Consider the following 22,658-nt stretch of genomic DNA (forward strand, 5'->3'; position numbering starts at 1 on the left):
GACATTTGACTATAAAATACTGAATCTTGGGTAGAAGAAGCAATTTCCAAAGGAATGAGGAGACATCAAAATGCCAAATGTTTTAATTGTGGTAGAATGGGACATCTGAGAAAGGAGAAAGGATTGTAGACAAGGAATTCCTAGGTATAATACCTCCTCTGGGAATGGCAAGAGTAGGACTCAGTCTTCAGGTATATGTAGAAGGTGTGGCAAAGGTCAACACTGAACCTATGAATGAAGATCAGCAAAAGACAGAAAAAGCAACCTGATACTATCACGAAGCTCCTTGGGGAGCCTCTCGCAGGCCCCCAAGTCAAAAGTGGTCCAGTCAATGCCAGTCACTGTGGAGGACATGTTTCACCAGGAAAATTAAAAATATCCAGAGCCTTCTGTAAAAAAACCATACTATTCTAGATAATGGAAGAAATATAGAGGATAAATAAAAAATTCCAATAGGAAATAAGAAACGTGAAGAAGGACACTTAAAAAAAATCCCACATTAGCTCAGAATTGAGAAATAGATGGTTGTTTATTTAGGGGTAGACTCACAAATTAGAATCCTCTACTAGAATGGAGATCAAAAACTGAATCCTGCAGCCATAAAAGAGAGACTGAATGCATGCTTTACATTGGCATAAACAGTATAAGAGGCCACACCCCAGTGGGTGGGTAACTATTGGCTGTAAGCCTTCCTACAGCACCTCCTCCTTTTGTTTAAATAAGAGAGTTCTAAGCCTAATAATAATTATATACAATAAGAACAAATATATTCAATAATAATTCTATCCTAACTCGTTTAAGTCTTGTATAATAAATAACTTCGCCAAGTCATGAGAGGAAAGTAACTACAACTATTTAGTCTTCAACCCCAATGAAGATCCAAGAAGGGGAATAATATTACTTGAGCAAGCACGAAGTATAATCAAGCAACTTCCAAAATGTGCAACAAATGACAGAGACAACTGGCTACCTGAGCAATCACCCAAAGTCTCATTTTCAATGTTGAAGCAACCAACTTTGGCTAAGGCCTAGAATAACTGACAGACCATTTTCAGAAGCAGGAAAAATTTCAAAACCGTCTTACCCTGTCTTGGCAAAATTTGACAGTCCTGCTTATCCATTTCCAGATACCATGTATCTTGTCTATGGTTGAGGCATGGGCAGTTCTTTGCCCAAAGGCCAGTTTTGCCAAAAAGAAAACAAGCTCCAAGTGGAGTGTCTTTGGTGCTCAACATTCTCTCGGGAATAGATCGGTGCTGCCAGGAGCAATCATGTCTCACTTCAACAGAACCCTAAATTATTTAAATGCCATATTCTACAGCTCTTTAAAATTACCTATCTATGCAGAATATAATCTCTACGTATCTAAAGAACCTGATTCGTCTAACTATCAGTATGACAAATATGGATGACTATTGATCTATAATTCTTAATACCTATATAACTTAAAGACTAAGAAATCATATTAGAATATTATATAATAAACAACTGTGCAATAAGTAAGGACAATGACTCAAAATGTACACAATGTATAAGTATCTTGATCAGAGGTAAAAATGTACATTGCAATATGATAAATATATATCAATATATAAAAATGTTTTAAGCAGAGGTAGAAGCATGCATACAATATTCAATATAATTTAACTTTCAGCAGTTTCAATATGCAAGACAACTCTTTCTGCATATTGTGGATCAGTAACTATATTAAGAAGTTCTTTAAAATCCCTTAGCTCCATGAGAATAGCATATAATTCTGCCTTCTGGACAGAATTATAAAGGCTTTGTTCCACACAGTCAGACAGTTGTGGAAAGATCAAATAGAACTATAAATGATAAGTTAAAAAACAGAAAGGTATGGAAAATACTCCCAAAATAGATTACATAATGCTTTATTAACCTTGAATTTTCTTAACGCTATGAGAAAGGGACAACAGCAGCAGAGAGACATTGGATAATAGAAAAGTCTTCTGAATTAAATCAGCCGGTGTATTTCCAGGATGTGTTGACCTCACAATGGAAACCAGGAGATGTAGTACTTTGGGGAAGGGGTTTTGCTCTTGTTTCCACAGGAGAAGAAAAACTATGAATACCTTCAAAATGAATAAAGATTTGCTTTGAAAAAGAGAAATCTCTGGAGAAAAAGAAATGACAGCTCATCCACAATGGTGACAACCATACAGGTGGTAAGGAGACCATATAGACTTGGGGCAGGGTTCTGTTCTTGTCTTTGCAGGAAAATACTCATCTTCAAAGAGTTAAGAGACCCTGGACATCTAGATGCTTAAACAGGAAAAGATAATTATCCAGATAGGATCACCACGCAAAGAGAATTATCTCTAGTGAGGACATGTCATCTGAGGGTAAGAATCTCTGAATACTAACTAGAATTCACTTAAAAATCAAAGCTGGCTTTGGAGTTGGATCTGTCCTTCTCTAAATCCAAGCATGTTGTTAAAAGAAAAATTCAGAGTTTCTGTCTCACGTCAAGTGCTGTCTGGTATGGGACAGAAAGAAGAAAGAATTTAGAAATAATTTTACTTTTCTTCATACCTATTTTTGTCTCTATCATACCTTTCATTGAATATATAGATGTCTGGATATGTGTACATAAATTGTGTTTAAGTGTTCCATAATGAAGAATGAATTTCCCTGCTGTAATATTTGAAGTTTCCAAGAAGATGGGGCCCACCACAACTCCACCTGGTTAATATGATGTCATGATGCTGATAGCACTACTACTTTTTTACAATGTTCTGGCCAGAACTCCAAATAGGAACCTCAGAAAATCCCTCCTGAATACTCAGAGACTATTTGCAATTATATCAGACAGTAATCTTAGACGTTACCCGCCCACTTGGGCATGGCCTCTTGTACTATATATGCCAATGTAAAGTGCACGCCTGGCCTCTCTCGTCCGGCTGTTGGATTCGGTTGCTGTTCCTTGGTCAAGCAGAGGACTGTAATCTGTGGATCTTCCCCTAAATAAACAACCCTCTATTATACTCAATTCTGAGCTAGTGTGGCATTTCTTTTAAGCTTCCATATTTACTGGGGTTAGTCACCTGTGATCTAATATAACTGCCCTGGTGAGAACACTCATGTAGGAGTAGGTCTCTTCCACAAAGTGCAGGCAGTTTTCCCACCACCGATTCTACAAATAGCTGGGTTTGGATAGGATAGGTCTCCACAATCTCCATGGGGGCACAGAAGAAAGGCTGCTTTCCTGAGCCTTCCTCTTGACTACATGTGTGGGCAGTCTGGGAAGTATAAGGAGCCTGGCTTCTCTCCATCACCCAGGATGCAAAGGGTATCCTTGAAGCAGTATAGTTTTATTTTAAATGGATTGCATTATTCACAAACTACAAGAGTAATAGGACTATCCCTATATGCCTAAATATTATCACCCCAGAGGGCTCTGAAAGGCCTGCCATATCTCCAGTGTTCTTTCAATCTGATGGCTGATCCCTCCTACATTGTTAGACTACATCTACAAAAAGAAAAATCAAATATATTTACATTCTGAAAGAAGTTTTCTCCAAAACACCAAAAGCATTAAAAGCTAGCAGCCTACAAACCTGACTTAATCTTTTATTATCTTTCATGAGAACTCAAAATATCTTCATAATCACTGCTGTGTACCCATACAATAATGTCTTCAATTTTTCAGAATGAGTATTATACAGATGAAAACTTTCCATATATAAGTAACATGCTTTAAAACAAAAATAGAATATTTGGTCTCTAGCACTTGTGTTTAAATCCTAGTTCCAACGTCTTCATTTCTAACCATAGATAATTCTGGTTTTCAGGGAGGAGCTGAGGCACCATGAAGGGCCTCATGGTGGCTCATGACTGGTAGCTCATATTCTCTGTGCTATATTTATTTATTTATTTGGATTTTCGAGACAGAGTTTCTTTGTAGCTTTTTGGTTCCTGTCCTGGAACTAACTCTTGTAGACCAGGCTGGCCTCGAACTCACAGGGATCCGCCTGCCTCTGCCTCCCGAGTGCTGGGATTAAAGGCATGCGCCACCACCACCCGGCTCTCTGTGCTATTTTAAAAGTCTACATTTTACTTCTTGAACTGATGGTCTAGGTCTTGTGGTACTGATGGTCTAGGTACACAGGGCCTAGAATTTCTTCCACCATTGTGTTTTAATCTTCCTAATAAGCACTATAAAGTTTGTCTTGTTTCACTTCACAGCTAATCAAAATGGAAGCATGTGTAGGCTAAGGTCACAAAACAGGTCAGCAGGAAAGGCAGCATTCCAAGATAAGTGAGCAGCTGTTAACCCCAGGTCTTTGCAGAACATGAACAGTTATGGAGGTCACCTAAATGCAGGCAGATGCCTTCACCATAGCATCTTTCTTTGCAGATTCAAAAATCTAGGCATACGGTGCTAGAGAGATGGCTTGGTGGTTAAGAGTGCAATCTGTTCTTCCAGAGGTTCTAAGTTTAATTCCCAGAAACCACATGATGGCTCACAAAAAAAAAAGAAAGAAAGAAAAAAAGTCTAGGAGTATAGTGCATGCGCGTAACGTAAGCCCTTGGAAGAATGAGGCAGGAGGATGACCATGAATCTGAGAGCAGCCTGGGTTACAAAGGAAAATAAAAAGACCCAGTATAAATAGCAATGACAACATAAAAATAAAATGGAGGAGAATTTAGGAATACCCCTCTCCACTCCACCACCACATAGATGGGTGGATCCCAGTACTCCAGAGTCTGAAGAAAGGTGATCTAGAGTTCCATACCAGCTTAGATGCCGAATGAAGGTGCTGTCAAACAAAAAACAGCCAAACAAACAAAACCTGGAGGATAAGAAGGGAAAAAGCAGAATCAGGTTTAAATTCACAAATGATGAAGAAGAGCGCATAGAACTCAGCAGAAACTGAAAATGTGTGGTAATCCTCCAGAAAATTTATCCAGATAGACAAATTCCAGAAATCTTTTTGGCTAACCTGGTGTCCCAAGAGTCAAGCTTATAATTACATAAGCTGTGTGAGTTATGTCAAAGGCAATTTGTAGAAAGGTCAGAGAATATGAAGGATCTGAGCACTTTTCATGTTTTGATTGGAAGAACAACAAGTGATACTTCCTAGGGTTGTTGGTATAATTAAGACAAATACCAGATGGTCCATCACAGATGACAGACTTTGTTACAGGACTTGACACATCATCAGCTTTGAATAACACTCAACTCCTTTCCTCCCAGTCAGTAGCTCTTCTCTCCTGAGGGTCATTTGATTGTATGTGATTATTTGACCAGAGCCCAAAGGCTTGAGCTGCGAGTTGAATGCTAAACAATGAATTATTTGACCAACATTGAAATTTAAGCGCATTCAGAACTATGCAAGTATGAGATCATTATTAACACAGACTTTGTCCTAGAGAGAGCTACAGAAAGAAAGAAAAGGGAGGAAGGAAGAGAGGAAGGGAGGGGAGGAAGGAAGAAGGAAGGAAGGGGAAGGGAAGGGAATACAAGGGGAGAGGGAGCCCAACCTTCATTCTTACTGAAGTAACAGCTTTTTTGAAAGATACAAAATGTACTAAATGTCTAGGGCTACTCCCTCTAACACTAACACTTTTGTATTTGAAGTCCAGAGTCTGGAAATTGTGTAGCTTCGTGAACACCCCTGTCTTTCTGCTAGGGACCAAAATGCCTGCTGTGTCTGATGTCACTGACAGTCCAGGCAGCGACCAAACTCTGTTGATTTCTGCCTCCTGTAAAGCACCAAGGGGGAGAATCCCTCATAGCCTCCCGCTTTTGCTCCCGCAGCTTTCCAAACAAACTGGGGCGGGATGGGAGTGTCTTCTTGGCTCTGGAAATCAATCCTCCTACCTTGTCCTGAAGCTACCCGCCGCCCTTCCCGGGCCCTCCCTTCTCAGTGATTTTCCTGTCCTGGACTCCGGGCAGGAGCGAGCGGACCCCGCCCTAAAGGTAGGAGCCCCGTGGTGCGGCTGCGGGCCGGGGGTCTCTGAGCTCTCCGCCCGTCTCCGCACTGCACTTTCGGCGCGAACTTGGGGGCGGCGGCCACCGTGCCTCCGGCGCCAGCAACAAGGAGGAGCTTCCAGCCGCGTCGCACGCAGCCTCCAGGACGCGGAGCCGGCGCGGCGAACAGTGAGGGGACCGGCGGCCGTCTCGGACTCGCGGCGCCGCAGCGCCCTGCTCAGCTCCCCGGCCACATCTAGGGAGAAGGAATCGTGCCCGTGCCACCTCGCTCAGGCCTCCGCTTGTCCCCGACTCGGGGACCCGATGCGACAGGCGCCGCGGGACAGACGGCTGCGCGCTGCGGAGAGCGGAGAGCCCCGGCCGTGGAGTCCCGCACATGTCTCTGCGGTCATCGCGCCCGGGCCTCGGCGGGTAACTCTCTGCGGCTGGCCGCGGTGTGGGTTTGCTTGACTAGGGGTGCTGGGAGACCGCGTCCCACATCCAGCTCGGGGTTTGGGGGTGCTGTCCAGACATTCGGCTCTGCAGCCGCTGAGAAGTAGGGAAGGGGGCTTTGTGCGCTCTCATTCCCTCTGTCCCCTGCCAGCCCCTAGAAATGCCGAAGCCATAGGGCCCCGAGACCCTCCAGTAAACTGGGTGTGCAGGGTGCCTGGCCGGGAGCTCTACTGTAGTGTCCTCAGTATCCTGGAGCTGTTGGGAAGAAACCTGGGCGATCAGCACCCAGGAGCACCGGGACCCTTCTCTCCTTAATCTCCCCTGTGCCTGTGACCTCCTCCGACTCTGTGAGTTGGGAGGCCGACCCGGGTCTGTTCCTCGTTCACCATTGTTTGTGAAAGGGGCAAGTGAGTCTGGAAGGTTCTTCTTCTCTCTTACCATACAAAGTTTCCTGAGAAATCCTCCTTGCCACGTTAAAACTAAACCTAACAAAATACCGAGGCAGCTTGTTTGGAACAAAGGGCGACGGTGAGAAAACTGCAGTTTGAGCTGCGGTGAATTTTTAAGATAAGGGAGAAGAAACTTGTTATTTTGCGGTCGTTGCCTCCGGAGCTTCCGTGGGCTTCAGCTCTTTTCTTGTGCACTGTTATTTTGGGTTAAAAGAAAGTCTATAAAAAGCGAATTCTAGAAACTAAAGAAACTCGAAGCGTCTTCTTTTAGGATCTTCAGAGGAAGCCGGGAGAAGGACAGGCTGGGGTGAAGAATTTTGTTGAAAGATAATGTTTAAAAATTGTGTGTGGGCTGGGATGGAAGTACATAGGTGCTAGCCTTTCGGAAACAACACAGAATCTAAATTCTGAAGTCAAATTTGTTTGTAAGGGGACCGACCACCTTAGTACCATGGTGAGAGGATGATTTAGAATGGCAGAACCTTCCTGGCTCTGGTGCCCCATCCTGCTGACCTTCAGGCCTCTTAACACATCCTCAGATCTCTGAGGCCCCCTCTATATTAGGCTTCCCTGACTATTTAACTGTGCGGGTCTTCAAATCGAACTTTCCCTTCCAGTTTCCGACCACAGAACTATCTTTTTGTTCACACGCTGTTGTTAAACATTTGGGAAGGCCTGACCAAGATGTCCAGTTATTTTTCATCAGAAAACATCCTATTTGATGTTTGCTAATGGGTTCCCATTGCCTCCTTTTCATCTCTCCAAGGATTGCTTTTCCAATCAAGATCAGAAAAAAAAAAATCAAAAATTAAAAAAAAAAACCTTAGTTATTTTGACTTTGAATAAGGCTGGCTATTTCAGAGGCTCCTCAGATAAAGGCAGTTTTGGATCAAGGGAACTTTTGTAGGAAATATTTGTATGAACCTGATTTGTTTTTCCAAGATGCCTCTAAGGCTAATATAGCACAGGCCGAGTGGGCATTCATTGCTTAACAGCCCTTTCCTTGAAAAATGTTCTTGCACAGTCCCTATTCACTTTCGGATCCGTCTGGATCATGGGGTAGTAGTGATGCAACTAAATGGGACTGTGAAAATGCTTGACGAGACCGACGGCAGCTACCAATTTTTTTTCTTCTGTCCCAAATCAATACAAAAACGAATGCAAGAATCCAAAAGAATATATGGGCCTGACAGAAGAATGCAATCAACATTCATCAGTCTATCTTTTGTGAGGTTGTAAATCTCAAGTTTCCCATTCCAGAACTCAGTGGCAGAGGGCGGGATTCCACAGCCCCTTCTTCAGTTAGAGATATTTCCATGTTCCACATTGTGAAGCACAAATGAAGAACGCCCTGCTTCCTACACTCCCCGATAAGCATTGTCAGCGCATCACGCAGACTCCAGATGGCTTTCATGAAAATGATGCTCCTTTACAGGGCTGGGGACATCCCTTTGACCTAGATGATGCCACCTGAAGAGGGAGGGCCTGGCAGCATAGAATGTGTGTGGAGCACCCACTTTGGTCCCCAGTGTGTTCTCATGTGTCATTTCATTTCATTTTCCCAGCAATGCTGAGACAAAACATTTAGCCCACTTTCAAAGCTTAAAAAAGAAGAAGACTTCTTTAAGTGGAGCTGGGACGAATCCTGTGAACGTCTGTCTATTTTACATCTTTATGGAACCCTGCAGATGGCACAGCATGTATTCTTCACAAATTCTTCCGTTCTTTGTTTACGTCTTCACACACACACACACACACACACACACACACACACACACACACACACCCTATAGTTTGATCTGGTTGGTGGTTCTTCCCTACACTCCACAAAGGCTTGGAGAGATGATTTGCTTGCTTTGGTGCCCTTTCCATTTGACATTCTCAGACTTTGTTTCTTCTGCAGAGTTTAAGGCACCCGTGGAGACACTGTATCTGACCAATCTAGGCAGTCAGCTGACTCCACCAGGTTATAGTCCAAACTTCTTTGCTTCCTGAAAATATAGCAAGAAGCTCCTTTCCTTCAAAGGTCGGCTGTGTCTTGCCTGTCCATAGTCTTTCAAAATCACATTCTCATCCGTCACAATAAAATGAACCTTTTTCTTGCATACTCCTACTAACATGGATAACAGCATACTCCACAGTTCTGAGTTAGCACTTAGGATTTGAAAATGTATTGGAGGAAGAGGGATGGCTCAATGGGTAAAGGTGCTTCCTATCACGCCTGAGATCCCTTTTGGGGACTCACATGGTGGAAGAAGAGATCTGATCCCAAAGCTGTACAGTGGTGTGGAGCAAGCTTGACTTGTGTGACAGAAGAGTACACATGGCATTGCGTGTGTCAGTTCTCACCGGTTCCCAACTGGGTTGTCAGAAATAGTGGCGACTTGCTTTTCATGAGTGGAAGGAGCTCTTTCCTGATAGGCGATGCCTCCTATTGTAATTACCTCAGACTTGATCTAGAGCTTGCCATGTCCCCCCAGGCTAAGGAAGGCTGAGATTCTGGGAGAGAAGTTATGAGGATGAGAATAAGGAGCCGTAAGATCTGTTTTCTTCCATTTTGGAATTTCTCTTGGTCGTCACAGTGGGAATTGGTGACCTATCTCTCTTTGCCACACTTTTGGATCAGATGCCAGGGGATTTCCTTTCATGGGAAATTGGGAAAAAGTGGGAGGAAATCAAGCATCTCTTAGGAATCCTTATCATAAATGTTGAAAAACAGAGTAGGAAGGTCCTATTTCCCATTTTCTCTTTCTTCTCATATATGTGGATATACATATACAGATGACAACAGTTTTTCAGTCGCATGTAAATACTTTGAAGACTCTAATCATTTATGTGCTTTTTAATCTCATTGAGAATGGAAGGATTCTTTTTTAAAAAAAAAAAATATGGTGAGAACTAAGGCCTCCAGATGAGATGCAGGAAAGTTAGCTATTTCCTCTAGGGTTATTCTTCCTTCCCGGTTGTGGAAGTTGGCCTGGAGTTGGGATGAGGAGGAAGGGAGCTGCCCTAGGTGAGACAACAGAGGAAAGCAGATCCCAGTGGATCTCAGCTGCCTCATTGCACTTGTGGTCATTCATAAGGTAGGGCTTTCTTCAGGTACAGTAAATACAACTTAGTATGTACTATATAGCAAGAGGGGTTCTTAGAGGAGGAGGGCTGCATAGTGTAGTGTCAGACAAAACAAAAGCCTTATGTTCTTTTTTTTAAAAAAAGATTTTTTTTATTATGTATCCAGCATTCTGTCTGCATGGATGTCTGCACACCAGAAGAGGGCACCAGATCTCATTACAGATGGTTGCGAGCCACCATGTGGTTGCTGGTACTTGAACTCAGGACCTATTGGAAGAGCAGCCATCTCTCCAGCCCCAAGCCCTATGTTCTTATAGCGCTTCGTGGGAGTCAGAATCCGTAGCAAAGGTAGAAGTGAATGAAAGGCACATTTCAGATGGAATGGACATTGTAAGGGTGGTGCACTGTGCAGGTGAGGTGAAGAGGAGATGGAGGACAGCCGCCAGCCTCTCTGAAGCGGGGCTATTAGACGAGATGTGATTGAGGGAAGGGCCAGTCAAGTGGAGAGCAGAAGGAAGGCAATTCCAGGTAGAGGAAACAGCAGCTGCAAAGGTTCGGAGATGTGTCGATGGGAGTGTTTGGAAAAGGAAAAGTCAGTGTGGGAAGGGATGCTGGAAAACGTTGCCCCAGGAGAGATGGTGTTCAGGATACCGAAGACTGGCAGATTTTATGGGGCCATCAAACTGGTGCAGGAGCTTGAGGGAAAGTTGCTGGAGATACTTAATTGCAGGTTGCCTTTTCCCAGGGAATTCTAAATCACCCCCCACACACACACACACATACACACATACACACACTGCACAGAGTTGTAGCCTCGGGTGGTTGGCTCACAGTCAATCATGGAGTTTCTTTGTCATCCCAGCCATAGGCATAGGTGTACCCAGGGGCAGGGCACAGAGAACCTGCACTGTATGCCTCACAGCCTCTGGAAGATTCTCACATATTTGTTTTACAACGAACGAAATGCTCCATGTCCCTGTGAAGCCTTTGGATTGGCTGATAATGTCTGAATCCAGATACCAGAAATTAATTATCTATTCAAATTGAGTCATAGCTGAAAACAATTAGCAAGACAGTCGCTTCTGAGAGTGGCAATATTCTAAATAATTCAAAGGCCTTGGCTTCCCTGAATTTATATCTTATCCTCTTTGCAGTCTGTCATCTAGGTTCTTTGTACGGAAATCTTGTCTCTTTGTCGTGGGAAGGCACTATCTGTGACAGCTCCTTCTCCATCCTTCTCCAGACATGATCTTGGATGTGTGAGAGTAGTCCACAGATCTGAGACTTATTATTTCTGATAAAATAGTAGTGCTGGTTTATCAGAAATGCTCAGATGTCTTGTAAACTTCCAATTATTCTTTAATTCCAGAAGGTCTCATGTGACCTGCATACCACCCACTGGGAAAGACTAGCCTAGTTTTTAGAGAGAAAATTGTTTTTGAGATTCTTTGATATGTTCATTTCTCATTATACATCCACTATCTGCTTTTCTTTGACATCTAAAAAATGTAATGATAAATTTTTATGTACATTGGTGTTGTGCCTGCATGTGCCTGTGTGAGGGTGGCAGAACCCCTGGAACTGGAGCTATGGACAGTTGTGAGTGACCATGTGGGTACTGGGAATTGAACCTGGGTCCTCTGGAAGACCCAGTGTTCTTAAGCATTAAGCCATCTCTCCAGCCATCTCTTTTCCCCCTTTTAAAATGGGGTCTTGCTGTGTAGCCCAGAACTTTTAATCATCCTGTGTCAGTTTCTTACCTTCCTGTGGTCTTGATTTGCTCAACTTTGTATTCTTGTTCTCTCCATTGATACGTGGCACGACGTGGCCCGGAACCTAGAGTTCGTTCCTGTTTGAGAGGACAGCACAAGGGCCCCACTGTTTTCATCCCAGCATCTTCAATCACCTGTCATCGTGGTCAGCAAGTAGAGATAGCAGATGGTTGCCAGACAACATGAATGTTCCACGTTGCTGTATGTTGCTGTGATAAACACCGTGGCCAAAATCAACATGAGAAGGAAATGGTTCATTTGGCTTTTGAGTGGCAGGCCACCATTGAGGGAAAACTCAGAGCAGGAGCTTGAAACAGAAACTGGGAAGGAATAATGCTTCCTGGCCTCTTCCCTTGGCTTGCTCAGGTACCTTCCCAAACAGCCCAAGTCCCCCTACCTAAGGACGACACCTCCCACAGTGTCGTAGTTGATGCCCCACAGATACACCCACAGGCCTAACTGATGGTGGCAATTCCTCAGTTGAGATTTCCTCCTCCTGGGTATGCCAAGTCCATAACCAAAATCAGCCATCACCTACCTAATGCTTCTATCAGTGGTTAGTGTTATAATATTGGCTCAGTTACAAAACTGTCATGATCAGCATTCATGCTGGTAGTTACTGTGATTCTCAGTGTGTTATTTGAAAAGCCCCTCCCACTAGAGAAAACAGGTCTTTCCCATGAATCTGTTTATGCTAGTTGAAACCCTAAGCTGAGGGATGGTGGTTGCACCTACTTCTACCCCTTGAGTGTGTGAGGCTGAGGAATGAGGATCAAAAATTTAAGGACTGTCTTGGGGTACACAAGAGAGTCATCTTACAAAAAAGCAACAAACCAATCACCAAACAAGAACAGAACCAAAAGCCAAATGACAAAGAAAAACACCCAAAACTGTAGGGGAAAATAACTTTTCTTTTTCTGGAAAATTGCATTGTGTTTATGCTGGAGGAGGTGGAATGTAGTAGATGCCCGTGGGTGAATGTCCTTATACTTGTTCTCATGTGCAGCAGACTGTCAGAACAGCTTCATAACTCCCGAGTGATGGTGATTTGTGTTGGGCTACTCAGGTTTGTGGCTGCATTAATGAGGCATTTCAGTGTCCCATCAACAGGAATAGCAGCAGTTAATTGACTCTTTAGGAGTAAGACATCTCAGCTGGGCCTGGTGACTCAGGCCGATTCTCAGCGCTGCTCTGGAGGATGAGACCAGAAAGTCGGAAAGGTCAAGGCCAGAATGGACAGCTTAGCCCATGTTTCAAATTTTGGGTCACATAACATGTATGAAGCCAAGAAAAGAGGGGGGGGGAAGCTTACAAGCTTTGTATTTATAGTTTCATGCATTTTCCCCCAAGCAGTTTTTTAGGTCACACTTTCATGACTTATTAAGTTCCAACTGCTTATTCCGGTGTTTCCTAAATACCCATTTGGCACTTACTTAGTGGGAGACGTATTTAGTGCCCTGAGGCATGAAAAGCTCTCCTTATTAGAACAGACAGAGCTGAGCGGAGGAAAAGATTGGCGAGAAGTGGGGGTGGAGTCAGGTTTTGGATAACGGCTGTCACCCACTGGTACTTTGCTAGCATGCACAGGCACAGAGCTCAACCCTTGCTCCACACACACAAATAAACGCACTAGAAAATCAATTCTGCCGTGGTGGTTCACGCCTTTAATTCTAGCACTCTCTAGACAAAAGCAGGCTGATCTTAGAGGCCAGCCTGATCTACAGAGTGAGTTCCAGGACAGCCAGAGCTACGCAGAGACACCCTGTTTCAAAAATCCAAAATAAATAAATGTAAAAAAATAAGATAAATAAGCAGAAGACAAGAGAATTTTAATCTAGCATTCAAGTGGATGAGCAGTTCTTTGTTTTAACAGGAGCTAGTTTATAATTTAACAGGGTGTGATGATTTGAAGTTTTCTGCAGTAAATGGGTCTTGTAACAGACACTGCTGTCAAGTGCCTTGATATTTGGAGCCAATACTTCAGGTAAACATCAAAGGACTTAGTTCTATTTTATCAAAATTCCAATTTTAAATAACTAGGATATTAGAGACTGTCATGCAGTTTGAACGTAGGGTGTACACGATTGCAGACTTTGACTGTTTTGGAGGACAGATCTTGCCTACTTACTACAAAAACCTATTTTTACAAAACTGGTGGGCAGAGTTCTTTGACGTTCTACAGAACCATATTCTTAGGCTGGGTGATGATGGTACATGTGTTTAATGCCACTACTCAGGAGGCAGAGGCAGAGGTAGACGGATCTCTGTGAGTTCGAGGCCAGCCTGGTCTACAGAGTGAGTTTTAGGGTAGCCAGAACTGTTAAACAGAGAAACCCTTTCTTGGAAACACCAAAACAAGACAAAGCAAAACAAAACAAAAAAATCATATTCTTTTAAAACTTTTCTGCTCAAGCACTCTTCCTATGAACATTGCTATTCCAGTACAGAAAACATTCATATAACATTTCTTTATCATATATATACACACACACAAATACATACATATATGCACACACACATATATACACATACACACAGAAATACACATATAGTTATAGTCATCCCTGTTTTTGACATGACTTTATGTACCTACTTAGTTAGACTCTTCTGTACCTGTTGCAAGGAGGGCTGCTTGTTGGTTCCCGGCCACTTAGTCACAAAATAATCACACAAAAACTGTATTAATTGAATCATTGCTTGGCCCATTAGCTCTAGCTTCTTATTGGCTAACTCATATTAATTTAACCTATTTTTATTAATCTGTGTATTGCCACATGGCTGTGGCTTACTGGCAAAAGTTCTGGCGTCTGTCTCCAGTGGGGCTACATGGCATCTCTGAGACTCCACCCTTCTTTCTCCCAGCATTCAGTTTAGTCTTCCCCTCCTAGCTTTGTTCTACCCTATCAGGCCAAGTCAGTTTCTTTATTCATTAACCAATAAAAGCAACACATAGACAGAAGGAACTCCCACACCATGTACCTTTAGCCAAATTTGAGGTATCAATAGATAAGGTAGTCCTCTTTAAAGAGCAGAATTCTAGAAGGAAGCTTGGTGGGAGGTAGGAGGGTGGAGATAGCATTTCAGAAACTTTATCAAAGGTACTTAGGCATGACTCATTGTCTGAGAAATGCTTCAAGTTTAGCGTTATTAGAGCAGAATGTTCAAAGTTGAGCACCTCTAGATATGAATCATTAGAGGCTGTGGGAGACAACTTGATCAGAATTAAGGCCCGTGGCCTATATATTTACTTATATTTCCCCTTAAGGCTATGCACTTAGGGACACAGCTCTACATAGGCAGTTCATAATGGTTAAATTCTACACATTGTTCCAAACATGGATCTGGGCTTTGTAGCTGGCATCTAGTAACTCCCTTTTAACTGCTGCTCTTACAAGAAAATGATTGAAATGTTATTATTAGCCTGCATTGTGAGTTTCAAAGATAGAAATATTATTTATTACTTGTGGTTTCTGAGGTGTAGGAGTCTAAAAGCCGTGTGATAGTAGTGACATCCAATGGGAGCAATCAGTAGCTCTCATGAAAGTATATACTTTGAAACTTGTGCTACTAAGATCTTATGTAATAGAAGCTGTATGTATCCATCTACAGATTCCTTTTTGCATAATTATATTTTTTGCAATTTATATGCAAATTTTGGTCCATTATGCTTGATATAGATTTGTTAGTGTTGCAGTTAAATTTCGCTTCCCTCCTCTCCCTTGAACCGATGAAGAAAGAATTTGTTATTCACTGTGTATGTATTACCTGGTGCTAAATGTCCTCATTATATTTAATTCTAGAAAACCTTTCTCTACTCCCCAAATCTGAGGTTTACTAATGCTACCGTTGCTTAGGTGCTTTGCATTTTGGTGGTTATTGGGCAATAGGACCCAGCACATTCAAACCATAAGAGCTTAAAGCCCTAGGAAAAACATAGATGTGAAAGGAAGAACATTGGCAGTTAGTTGAGCTGTAATTAGCCTGGAGATGGAATGTGAGGGGGAGCTCTGCAAGGAGGGGGCAGGAAAATAGAGAGAAAGCGGGCATCTCAGCACGTTGCCAGCCCTGTGCAGGGTAGTGCACCCTTAAGGGCCCGTGCTTATCAAACAGACGCTACGTTATCAGTCTTCGCTTTGCTTATAGAACTTGCCAGTTTGCCGGTTCAAACAGACAGGCTTTTGGCACTTATATTCTTCTTAGAAGCCAATTGCATTGCATTTCCAGTTCCACACTGGCCTCCTGGGAGCTGTTCCTCTTAGGTGAACTGATCACTCAGGCAGATGTCTAAGCTGTCTGTAAGGAGGTGCTGAGCCCTCTCTGTGTGACACGGGGTCAATGATTCGCCTGTGAAATTTCAGCGGGGCTGCCAAGACCCCTTTGTCTTGGACGATATTATTTTCTTTAACGATTTATGGAGATACATTAAATGTGTCGAGGACCCCACAACCCATATGAGTAAATCTTGATAAATTTCCCCCACAGTAAACAGACCCAGGCCGGCTGCCTTGGATGAAGCAGTGGCGTTCCTGGCTTCAGGAGGGCACCACCTGCTCCTAATCAGTCACTTCCGCTCCTATATGATGGTTATGTTGGCTTCCCTCAAGGTTCGTAGTGTTTTGGCTCCGTCCCTTTAGCACTGGTGTTAGTACCTGTGCACTCTGAAGACTCCATTGTGTCCTGAGGGCTTGGTCTCCCTGGGAAGGTGTTACCTCTTGTCAACCCTAAAATGGGAGCACCTGATCAGTGGTGCGGTCTTATTTGGAAACAGGGTTGAATATGATGTTATTAAGAGGAGCTCATACTGGAATAGGATGGGCCCTTAAAGCAATTAACTGGTGTAAGGTTGGAGGCCTGGTGGAAACACCAGGTGATGGGAAAGACTGGAGGGATGTGTTTCTAAGCCCCAGAATGCTCAAGATTGAGAGCACAACGCACAGAGCCAGAGAGAAGGATCACCACGACTCTCAGAGGGAAGATGCGCCTGCCAACACCTTCCTTTCGGGCTTCTAGACTTCAGAACTGTGTGAGACAGCATTTGTCTATTGCTTTAAGTCCCCTATCCCATGTCACCCCATTCCTGAAGCCCTGGACAGTGGGTCTGCAGGACACTGGTAGAAAGGATCTTGCAGGGTGCTGATGCCCTGCCTCTCATTGGGCATCACTGGCTTCGCCTGGCTCTGAGGCTCAGGGGCTCAGGGGCTCACGTTTGCCTCCCTTGGTGTTCAGAGGTAGCCTCTGCCTCAGTTCCCCTTGGAACTTAGACCCCCAGGCTTCCTCTCTGGCCCCTTGTCTGAAAGAGCCCCACTGGGTGACAGGGTTCAGTATCACCTTGTGACTTTGCCTTCTCCCTTATCAGTGTTTCAAGTGCACTTTCAAAGCCCCCCCCCCTTGGTTTCCTGATTAAGATACAGATGAACTTTGAGCACCAGCCTTTCTACCTTTCAACTGGCTCTCTCTGAACAGGTCTCTCTCCAGGCCCAATATGGCGGATGCAATTTTCCCATTTCTCTGCTCCAGAATAATTTTTGAAAACAAAACAAAATAAAGCAAAACACCGGAAAGGTTGCATTTTAAAACGAAGGCCCCCTTTTCCGAATGGTGTGGTGTCTTGTGGATAGAGGCTTCATTCTGCTGCTTAGGCGTATTAAAGAACATTTTTCATTTGAGAAAATAAAGCCTTCCACTCAAAAGCAGCTTGACAATGAGATTTTCATTAGCAAGGAACTGTGCAAAGCTTATGAGTCTACTGGAGGGGTTTCTGTCTGCCCCACCCCTCAACCCAGCAAAGACTGGTTTCAAACTGCCTTACTACTTAATCTAGTTTTGATTTGGGGCTAAGTTTCTAGTGTGACCACAAGGAAGGTACTGTTTTGCAATCCCCAGGGCAAGTCCGCAGACAAGGCCCAATTCCTGAGCTCTGTGCTGGTGCCCTGCTTTCCAGGCCTAGGGACTCAGCTCGCAGCAATTCTTTACGCTCTGAGCACGGTCTTTTAGTCTCCGAGGACGTCCTGAGGCTAGAGTGGCTGCAGAGAAGACGTGCACTGTCCAGCTTGTGCTGTTTGTGACTATGGGAACATCTTCAGGGCACTTAAAACCCCAAACATAAAACTTGCAGAAGTTTAAAAAGGTTAGTTTTGTCTTCTTTTTTTTTTTTTTTTTTTTGTCATTTCTTAGTTCATCGATTGTCTTTAGCTTCTAGTTCTTGGCATTTATACCTGGAGAAAAGGGAGGGAGTTTTAGGCTATTTGTATCTTCTAGACAACATATGTGTTTATCATAACATAAATTATAAAGCAGCCTACCTGGGACAAGCAGTTCCAAGGTCAAGGGCAGGACCAAAGGTTCTGTTTATTTCCGGTTAACTGTGTTTAATTGTGTAACTAGGGATTTGCCTGACAGGTGGCCTTGTTTTCAGCTCAACCCGTGCATCCTGAGATCCTGTGGTTGATGCTAAATGGATGGGTAGTAACAGATCTAGGATGGATGGATAAGTATAAAGAGGTGGACGAGGAGGGGAGCAGGCGAGGGACACAAATATGTCATTGCTTCCTTTCTCTGGCAGGCTTTCTTACTAAAGCGCTAATGGGATTTCAGGTCTGCTGAAGCCTGGGAGGGTTTTCCCTCAGCCCTGCAGGGTTTCTTGGGCTTCAGCCAGGAATTGAGAGGCACTATCTTGCCTTGCCTGTGGAATGTGCTAGAGCATTCTTGAAGTTGTTTGTGAAAACAGCACCAAGTACCTGGACTCCATGGAGACTCCAGTGTGCGGGCATTGCTTCTTAGGTTGGAAACACTAATTTCTTTTGATTCCCCACCTTGGAAATGGTGCGTATTTTGTTGGAAATCATCTCAAACCACCCTGAGAGAAATGCACTTCTTTTGAAAAATTGTGGACATTCAGTAAATTGTTATATATATTTCGAAATATCTAATGTTTGAGGTTGGCCCCTTTTTTTGGTGTTTGTTTATAAAAATGTTGAAAGCTCAGGAGTTCCATAGAGGATTCTATATAGCTTGGCAGTATACCTTGTTCTAATGCCCTTGATCTAAAATACGCAGCAAACACAAATAGATAGATCCTTATTTTCAGTTACTAGGTCTTAGGCATTTTGTTGAGTTTTTAATTGCCTGTCTGTTAACATTGTCTCTGTTGCACAGTAGATACTTCACAATCCTTTTTATTTTCTTTTTTAAAAAGTGGCAGTTTTTATGTTTGTACTTTGGGTTGTTTTCTGGACGGAACATAGAACCAAGCATTCCAGAGAAACCTTAGTTTATCTGCTTTTCCACACGGCTGATTTTCCTGCAGTCAGCGTGGTTCTTGAAAGAGATAGAAAAATGTATTTGCCTCCTCATTAGGATGCCTTTTTTAAAAAAAAAAAAAAAACAAAAACAAAACAAAAAACAATAAAACCCCAAACAGAGTTTCTCTATGTAGCCCTGGCTGTTTGGAACTTGTAGACTAGGATGGCCTTGATTGAACTCAGAGATCTGTCTGCCTCTGCTCCCTAGTGCTGGGATTAAAGGTGTATGCCGCCACACCCAGCTAGGATGCTTTGTTTTTAACATTATCATAGGTTCATATAAACTAGAAATCTGTTATCTTAAGATTTTTGTCATTTTTTTCGTATGTGTGTTTGCATGATCACAGGTTCATATGAGCTTGCGTGTGTGTGTGTGTGTGTGTGTGTGTGTGTGTGTGTGTGTGTGTGTGAAGGTTAGAGACAACTTACGCTTACGAATGACAGCGTACCTTATTCTAATGTCCTTGAGGCAAAAATGCAGCAAATGCCAATAGATTTTTCTCTGCCCTGTTTCTGGTGACTGCTCTCAGGCTCCTGTCGGAAAATTGCAGGTGCTGTTCCCTCTGTCTGGAATGCTCTTCCTTCCTACAGACCCAGATATGGTCCCCAGCAGCAGCCAGGGCCTGGTCGACATCCTGGCCGCAGCTGGCAGTGTAGTCCACTCAGGTTGGCATGACCCCGGGCATGGCGCCTCCCTTGGTCACCACCATGGCCACATGTTGTTCCGTGTGATTTCACACTCAGCTTTCAGAAGATGTGTCTTGCTTTCCCTGCCTGGATTAGTTCCGATGGCTCCCAGCCATAATTTGGTAAATGCTCATGAATGGCTTGCTGATGTATGTCTCTGAGGCACTGTATCCCTGGTGGCATTGAGAGGACACTGGGAGTTTGTTTATGGAGCGTCAATGATGTCACTTCAGAGGTGAAAGCAGTGCTCTGAGTTAATTTTACTGAATAAATACTGAATTTTAGTCAATCAATATTTGCCGCTATAAGAATTATTTGTCAAAAAAAGAATTATTAATCTACTGACATTAGAAAGTAAATACACAATGTATGGTTTCGTGAAAATAAAAACGGATGGTTTATTTGTAATAAATAGCTAGTAGCCTAAATTAAGACACACCTCTCATTTGTGACTCGGGTTAGATCATCTAACAGTGGTGCGCATGTTGTCACATGGATTTGCCCTGAAAAGCAGGACAATTTCTAACACAGATCTTAAGGCTTGTCTTGTGCTATCTCTGAGCTTGATTCCTTTATTTTAAAAGTATCTGAAAAGGTCAAGAGAGAGGATGTAGCGGAGAAGACTTGGAAGGGACGGAATGATCTAGGCTCACTCAGGCAATGCAGAGGTGGTTTGGGTTTTTTGTTTGCTTGCTTGTTTTATTGTTTTCCCTTCTTTGCCCAGAACTGGGAAACTTGGGCCTCACTGAAGCCCGCTAAGCACTTCCCCACCGAGATCTCCTCCCCCCCCAGCCCCCCCCCCACTGCTATTTGTTTACGTTGAAACAGGATCTTACTAGTTGTCCTGGCTGACTGACCTTGGAGCTGTTCTGTCCCAGCTTCTAGAATAGCTGGGATTACAGACTTGGGCCAGCAGGTCTGCCTTGGTCCTTGTTCATTGCAATAGAATTTTCTCCCAGAGGGAAACTAGAGAATGATTACAGTTTGAGAAATGGGCAACATTCAGATCTGTATATGTCTCCAGGGAAGGTTTTGTATACGGTTCAGAACTGATCGAAAAACCCAGTTTACTAGATGAGTTGGGGAGTAAAGCAAAACGCGACCAATCGATTCCAGGTGGGTATCAGGTGAACCGGCAGGACTAGGGAAAGAACGGAAAGCCACAGGAGAGCTCTACCCTTTGAGGCCTTGAGAGACCGTTTCCTTTTACAGGTACTCAATTTTATAGAAATCATCGTGAATAATTACTTTAGAGCTGTCTTTTTCACATTCTGTATTACCATAAACTAGTAAATTATTGGCTGTGGTTTCTTTCAAAGCTCAGGGTGAGAGTACCGTTTTGTTTTTGTTTTAAATAGAAATGGCTGGCACCTTTAATAACAGCACACAGGGAGGCAAAGGCAGGCAGATCTCTGTGAATTCAAGGCCAACCTGGTCTACAGAGTGAGTTCCAGGACAGTCAGAGATACACGGAGAAACCCTTGTTTCGAAGCAACCTCGCAAAAAAGAGAAGTGAACTTCATCTTCGCAATTGTGTGTAATTAGTATTCAAGATATGACTGTAAGGTCCTCAAAATAGCATGATGTCACACTTCTTCCGGAACTGGGTATGTCCTCATAAAACCTCTTGCCCTGTTATTAACTATCTGCCCCCAAAACAGGGTTGGAAAGGACCTTTGAGTGTGTGTGTACATCTATATCTATATGGATGTGTGTACACATAGATATGTGTACATATATGTATATATGAAACCACAGGACTGCATTTAGGAAAAATTGCTTCTCATTCGCGTTCTCTCCTTACTATACAAAGTGTGAGGCCATGGACGAGTGATGTTGGAATCACCTGGGGGCCTGCTGGAAGGGAGGACAATGAGGTTTTGGCGCAGAGCAGAAAGATCAGAATTGGCCAGCTGATGCCAATGGTTTTTAAGTGCTGCTCTGCAAATCCTGCCAAGTAGGCTGGGGAGCAGAGTAAGTATCTTTAGTAACGAGTGACTCACTAGCCCATGGCAAACCTGTTATTATCTTTAGGGAGCCTAAATCTTAGGGAATTCTCCCAAAGAAGGAGCTCAGACCCAGCTCTGTGAATGGCTTTCACACCACAGAGTTCCTCTTCATGAAGATCCTTCAACCGTGAGACTGGGCTCGTTCTTGACCAAATGATTTTCCCTGGAGTACCTACATCTCCATCTCCCAGCTGGTTTTGGTATGACCTTGTTGGCTATTTCTTTATGATCTGTTCAGACTAAAGAACCCTGAAGGACCTTGTCAGCATTATAATTGGGATTCTTTTACTCCAGTTAGTCTTGAGTGGTATTTGGTTGAAGGTGAGAGAAGCCCAGGAACTTTGTGTCCTTTATATTCATGGAAAGCAGTTCGGTACAAATGTACAGGCTTATCGTGATTGATAATTCTTTAAGTTCAAAGTTCTGCCTCACAGAACTGTTGCGTGTAAGGGTGGCCATCCAAAGCACCACTTCTGAGTTCTAAAAGACCCAATTTCTTGGTACATCAAAAGAGAAATAGTATAGTATATAATAACATATGATAATAGTATAGTATATAAAAATAGTATTTTATCTTTTTTGACAAGTTAAACAAAATTCTCCTGTGACTCAGAACATCCACTGATTTGTGTTTCTCAGCAGCCTGTCATGTGTTTGTTTAGACATACACTGAACTAGCCCAATGTGCTCAACTGTGTAATCTATTTTTGGTGGGCTCTATCTTTGCCTGGCACTCAGTGATTCTATAATCAGCACAATTATTTATCTAGACTTCACAAATAAAAGTCTCCCTCTTTTTGTTTCTGTATAATTGTTTTCTAAGAGGTCTTTCCCCCCCAAATGTTTTTAACAGAAGCAAGCAAACATGACTTTGGTTGGTTAGTCTGCGTTCCAGTTAACCTTATATAAAAAAAAAAAAAAAGCTGTATGGGAACAGTCTTAAATTTCTTTTCAGTGTTTTTTTTTTTTTTTGAGTTGGC

General features: G+C 43.1%; 1 protein-coding gene across 1 annotated transcript in view; it reads left to right on the plus strand.

The window, feature by feature from the left end:
• Window positions 1-5,662: 5,662 nt before the first annotated feature.
• LOC126505837 (uncharacterized) overlaps window positions 5,663-22,658 on the plus strand; it is a 28,879-nt gene continuing 11,883 nt past the window's right edge. Inside the window, exon 1 of the mRNA XM_050149075.1 lies at window positions 5,663-6,367. Coding sequence (XP_050005032.1) covers window positions 5,663-6,367 — 705 coding nt within the window. The remainder of the gene's footprint in view (window positions 6,368-22,658) is intronic.

Source organism: Alexandromys fortis, unplaced genomic scaffold (genome assembly GCF_014885135.2).
Source record: "Alexandromys fortis isolate MF-2015 unplaced genomic scaffold, M_Fortis_MF-2015_v1.1 scaffold_4, whole genome shotgun sequence".
NCBI lineage: Eukaryota > Metazoa > Chordata > Mammalia > Rodentia > Cricetidae > Alexandromys > Alexandromys fortis.